General features: G+C 38.4%; 1 protein-coding gene across 3 annotated transcripts in view; it reads left to right on the forward strand.

Annotated features, from left to right (window-relative positions):
- The window catches only part of ARHGAP21 (Rho GTPase activating protein 21), a 134,079-nt gene that overhangs the window by 94,842 nt on the left and 33,237 nt on the right, over positions 1 to 6,000 (forward strand). For 2 of the 3 annotated variants that reach the window (XM_011963829.1, XM_011963827.1), the window contains 2 exons: positions 582 to 611; positions 1,970 to 3,866. In XM_011963829.1, the coding sequence (XP_011819219.1) occupies positions 582 to 611; positions 1,970 to 3,866 (1,927 nt within the window). The remainder of the gene's footprint in view (positions 1 to 581; positions 612 to 1,969; positions 3,867 to 6,000) is intronic. The other variant, XM_011963830.1, reaches the window with a different exon arrangement.

Here is a 6,000-nt window from a genome sequence, read left to right on the forward strand (position 1 = left end):
TAATACAATAGTACAAAAGGCACAGTGTTGAAAGATCTTAATTTTTGAGTGAAACTTACTTAATAAAAGTCATTTTCCCCCTGAATCTTAGTGTAAAGGCAGCTGCAGTCTGCTGACAGCTTGTGGTTATGCTCTGATTTACTGGGGAAGGAGGAGGTTGTACTATTTTAAATGCATAATAGAGCATTCGTTTCGTCATCTGGAAGCAGAGATGGAAGAAGCTCGGGGGAAATGAGAGACATCACTGTTGCTCTCGTGGAGGGAAGCTTTGTAGCATGTTATCAGACAGCAGTGCATATTGAAGAAAATATTTGTTAGGAATGCATGTCACGAGATGTATTTTGCTTTCAAGAATGGTAGACACATCAAACAAGAATCAGATAAAAGCTTGAGGAAAAAGATGTTCAGAAGAATACTGGAGTTATTCTTTATGCTTCACTGCCCTTTACCTCTCTTGGTACCTTCCAGAGAAACAAGTATAGATGTATTTTTAGCTTGCCGTTTCCAGCATCAATATGACAACATGATTTTGTCTTTATATCAGTAAGCAGCTTCTACTATGTTTTCCTATTTTCTGCTAGCTACAATTTACAAAGGATGTCACAGCACTGGTAAGAAATGCACAGTAGCCATTTCTTTGCTTTTTAAGTCATGTTTTGTAGAGATTTGTAATAAGCCAATCTATTAAAAACTGTTCAGTTTGCTTAGAGAAGTCCCTCTATCATGTTAATCTTACTAATTTGCAGAATGTGTTTGTGATAGATGGTTTTCCATCTTTATTTTTTATTTTTATGTTTGGTTTTTTCTTTGTATCCTGTATATAACTGATGCTACAGCGTAATATTTACCTGCATCAGTGTATGTGTGTGTGAAATACGTAATATATATATATATATATATATATCTTTTTTTTTAAGTATCTCACCCTCTTCCTGTCCCTACTACTTTGCTGTTATATTTGTGGCTGCACTTGAGCTTTGCAAGCTGTCGAATGCAAAGACAGGATATGCTGATAGTCTTGAGTTAAGCTTGTTTTGATTAGGGGAAGATGTGTTACCACACCTGTCTCAGATGCTGAACATAGCCCCTGTGTTGCACTGATGAGCTCTGTTTTGTAAAGTCTCTATAGTTAATTTCTGTTATTCTTAAGGCTTTAAAAATATTGCTGAATAATTTTACAAATAGTTGATAAAAAACGATTTGACCTGCATGCCTGCCTGTTAGTAATAGAGAAATGTCTCCTCCTAATAAGTAAAAGAGACCAAATAAATTTGTATGATATACTTTTGCATTAGCTTAAAATAGAAGTATAAATTATATACAGAATGATGAGTTACCTTTTTTCATATTTTTGTGCCTTTATTGTGTGTGCTTTATTTCTTAAACTTGCATATTCTCTTACTTTAAATATTAAAATACTTAGCATGGCTGCTGATGGGCTTAGTTTATCAAAATGGATTATTCTCAGGGACTCTGAAATGGTTAATTGACAAGATGCTTCAAATAAATTAGATTTAATTTATGATAGTAGTAGTACTTAAAATGCATTTAAGATTTTTAGTATTTTCACCTTTTCTCTGGCAAAATACATGAATCTTCCTTTGCTGGGATTTATTTGGCAGCCATTTAACCTGTCGACTGCTGAAAAATCAGAAGGCTTGAATGGGGAGAATTTTAGAAGCAATATGGGTGCATCTAATTGGTTGGGTAGAAATTTATGAGTTTCACATGTTTTGAGCAAAGAGGTGATTGTAATTTGTATGTGTTGCAGATTCTACAATGTATTTGATTTCTGAGAGCTCTTTCTAGATTTGTAGAGTACCCTTATGTTGTGTTTGCATGCATGCTATAGTGAATGTCACTCAGGAACGAGGTAGGGCATAGTCAGATACAATAGTGAACTGTAAAAATCGAAATTATTATTCTTGTTGTGAATTTCCAGTGACACCTTTCTCTCATTTCTATACAGGCATATTCTCAAGATGCCTACCTGAAAGGCAACGAAGCTTATAGTGGCAATGCCCGCAATATACCCGAACCTCCACCAATCTGCTATCCCTGGCTGCCATCTGCCCCATCAGCCATGGCACAGCCAGTTGAAATATCTCCTCCTGACTCATCATTGAGCAAACAGCAAACCAGTACACCAGTACTGACACAACCTGGCAGGGCCTATAGAATGGAAATACAAGTGCCTCCATCACCAACAGATGTTGCAAAATCAAACACAGCAGTGTGTGTTTGCAATGAAAGTGTAAGGACTGTCATTGTGCCTTCTGAGAAGGTTGTAGATTTGTTACCCAATAGAAACAACCATGCAGGTCCTTCACATAGAACTGAAGAAGTGAGGTATGGTGTGAATGAGCAGACCTCTTTAAAAACAGTGTCAAGAGCCACATCACCACCATTATCAATTCCCACCACTCATCTAATTCATCAGACTGCAGGCTCCAGATCATTGGAACCTTCTGGAATTTTACTTAAATCTGGAAATTACAGTGGACATTCTGAAGGAATCTCAAGCAGCAGATCTCAAGCTGTGGAGGCTCCTTCTGTATCTGTTAATCACTATTCGCCAAATTCCCATCAGCACATAGACTGGAAAAACTATAAAACTTACAAAGAGTATATTGATAACAGACGATTGCACATAGGTTGTCGGACAATACAAGAAAGATTAGATAGTTTAAGAGCAGCATCTCAAAGCACGACGGATTATAACCAGGTCATCCCCAACCGCACTACTTTGCAGGGACGACGTCGAAGCACCTCTCATGATCGAGTGCCCCAGTCTGTCCAGATACGGCAACGCAGTGTGTCCCAAGAAAGACTGGAAGATTCTGTGCTAATGAAGTATTGTCCAAGAAGTGCATCTCAAGGAGCACTGACGTCTCCAGCTGTTAGTTTTAGTAATCATAGAACTCGTTCATGGGATTATATTGAGGGACAGGATGAAACCTTAGAAAATGTCAGTTCTGGAACTCCAATACCTGATTCCAATGGAGAGAAAAAACAGACTTACAAGTGGAGTGGGTTTACTGAACAGGATGATAGACGAGGTATTTATGAAAGACCTAGGCAGCAAGAAATTCATAAATCTTTTCGAGGTTCCAATTTTACTGTGGCTCCAAGCATTGTTAATTCTGATAACAGGCGATTGAGTGGTAGAGGAGTGGGATCTGTGTCACAGTTTAAAAAAATTCCACCAGATCTAAAAGCACTGCAGTCAAACAGAAATTTTCAGACTACTTGTGGAATGTCACTGCCTCGGGGTATTTCACCAGACAGGTCACCTCTTGTGAAAGTCCGAAGTAATTCTCTGAAAGCTCCTTCGACGCATGTCACAAAACCATCATTTAGCCAGAAATCATTTGTTTCTATCAAAGACCAAAGACCAGTAAATCACTTGCATCAGAATAGTCTGTTGAATCAGCAGACATGGGTAAGGACTGACAGCACCCCTGATCAGCAAGTGGAGACTGGGAAATCCCCCTCTTTATCTGGAGCCTCTGCTAAGCCTGCCCCTCAGTTGAGTGAAAACGCCGGTACTTCAGATTTAGAACTACCCGTCAGTCAAAGGAATCAAGATTTAAGTTTACAAGAGGCTGAAATTGAGCAATCAGATACTTTAGATAATAAAGAAGCTGTCATCCTAAGGGAAAAACCTCCATCTGGACGCCAGACACCACAGCCTTTAAGGCATAAGTCTTACATCTTGGCAGTAAATGACCAGGAGACTGGGTCAGACACTACCTGCTGGCTGCCCAATGATGCACGTCGAGAGGTCCACATAAAAAGAATGGAGGAAAGAAAAGCTTCAAGTACCAGTCCACCTGGCGATTCCTTGGCTTCCATCCCATTTATAGGTGAGCTTATTTAGAGTCATTGGCTAATATGCCAAATGTAGAAGAAATCTTTCCAGAAAAGTGTTATTTCTAGTTCAATAGGCATAGAAATCTTAACAGTGTGATTTTAAAATGTTGGTGGGGAATCTCATAAACTGTGCTTCAACTAGAGCTTTTATCCTCTTTAAAGATTGTTTCTAGTACCAATTTTCCTTTTTTTAAAAAAAAAAATTTCATGTACCTAGTATACATTTCAAGTTTTTATTTTGATGAAACGAATTCCTGAGATTAAGGAAATCAGCAAAGCAAATTGTACCTAATTGTTGATTCATGTGAATCAAAAACCAAGTGGAACAGTTTTGATAATTAGTTACCAACCTTTCATTTAAACAGTGCTTTTACTTTCTAAAGCATATTTCTTTGTAAATTTAACGTGTATTGAGAGAAAAGACCTCTTCATTATCAAGTTAGTTTGCCATACTATAAATCTTGGAATAGATTTGGAGAAGTTACTTAAATTATAAGCGTGTGCCACAGTTGCTGGCACCCGTCCTGTTGAGTCTTCTGTCTCCTCCCTCCCACCCCAGATCTGTTCTCCATACAGCAGCCAGTGTGATGTTTTTATAAATGTCAATTAGATCACACCACTCCTCTGTGCAGAACCCTCTGTTTTCTTCCCATCCATCTCACCCAAAATAGCATGCAAAATCCTGTGGTCTGAAAGGCCCTCCTCCATGGTGTGCCTCACAGCTCCCTCTCTGATGGGGTCAGAGAGGTCCTGCCTCGTGGTCTCTTATCACAGTCTTCCATGTGCATCCCATCTACAGCCTCGCCAGCCTCCTTGCTGTCAGGTGTGCCTTGCTACAGGGACAGGTACAGCTGGTTTCCAACCCTGGAACACATTCCACAGATAGTCACAAGCCTCTGACTTCCTCATAACATTTGGGTCTCTGCTCAAAGATCTTATCCAAGCAGCCTTTGTGACTCACCTGTCTAAAACAGGTATCCCACGCACAGACACAGAAACTGACATTCTCTTGAGCTTTTTTATTTATCTTTGTATTACTGTTTCCACTTGACATGTTTTGTTTTTGTTTTTTTGTTCCATGTTTCTCAGTAGAACTAAAACATAAACTACATGAGAGCAGAAATTTTAAATCTTTGGTTCACTTTTGTGTCCCTAATGCCTAGAACACTGTGTGGCATAAAGAATGCACTCAGTAAGTATTTGTTGAGATAATGGCTGAAAGAATTTTGAAATGCTGGTTAAATGTATAGCAAAACAACAAGACAGTTATCATAATGACTGTGCAGCTCTAAAACATCTGCTAACAGGTGATGACTTACGTCCTTAATATTATCTTCATTTTATAAGTGAGAAATTTAAGGAATAGAGAGGCTAAATAACTTCTTTAAAATCGCACAGTAAGTAATAGAGACAGGGTATCTAGGTTTGCCTCATTCAGCCTCATCCCAGAGCACAGCTCCAGGGAGGGTGCTGTTTATATAGAATGCCTGTGAAGAGTGCCCCCTGGAGGTGTGCGATGCAGGGGCTTTTTTCCTTCTCTTTTTGCCACCAGCCAAGGCCCGTACTTCTATTCCCCTGGTGCCCAGTGGGTTTATGAAAAGAGTTCTCTATCATTTTACAGTATAATATGCTTTTCTTTGAGTACCAGTTGAGTTTTTCTTTTCTATGGGAACATTTTTAAAGCTGTTGAGAACTGTTGTTTCTTTTCTATGGAAACATTTTTAAAGCTATCAATTGTAAAGCTATTGATAGCTTTAAAAATATTTCTTAAGAAAACACTTAATTGAATAGGTGACACTAAAAGCTTTTTTAAAAAGTTCCACACAGCTTATGTTTCTTTAATAAATAGGATATATTCAAGTTGTCAATGTTGTAGGGAATCTCAACCTAAATTGTACCCATATTCGTATGTATACCCCTAAGGCCAAACTCAGCAAATAGTAGACTCCTGTCATAGATGGAATCTTATACATCATCTAGAATAGATATTTTATAGAAAGCAACTGATGGCGAATGATTGTTCTATGAGGTTTTAAAATGTAAAAAATCCTACAACCTGTAGCTGTGTTTCACTGGCCTGTGCGATCTTTTTTTTTTTTTTTTTTTGAGACGGAGTCTCCCTCTGTC

The sequence above is a fragment of the Colobus angolensis genome, unplaced genomic scaffold, assembly GCF_000951035.1.
Source record: "Colobus angolensis palliatus isolate OR3802 unplaced genomic scaffold, Cang.pa_1.0 Scaffold63, whole genome shotgun sequence".
NCBI classification, from domain to species: domain Eukaryota; kingdom Metazoa; phylum Chordata; class Mammalia; order Primates; family Cercopithecidae; genus Colobus; species Colobus angolensis.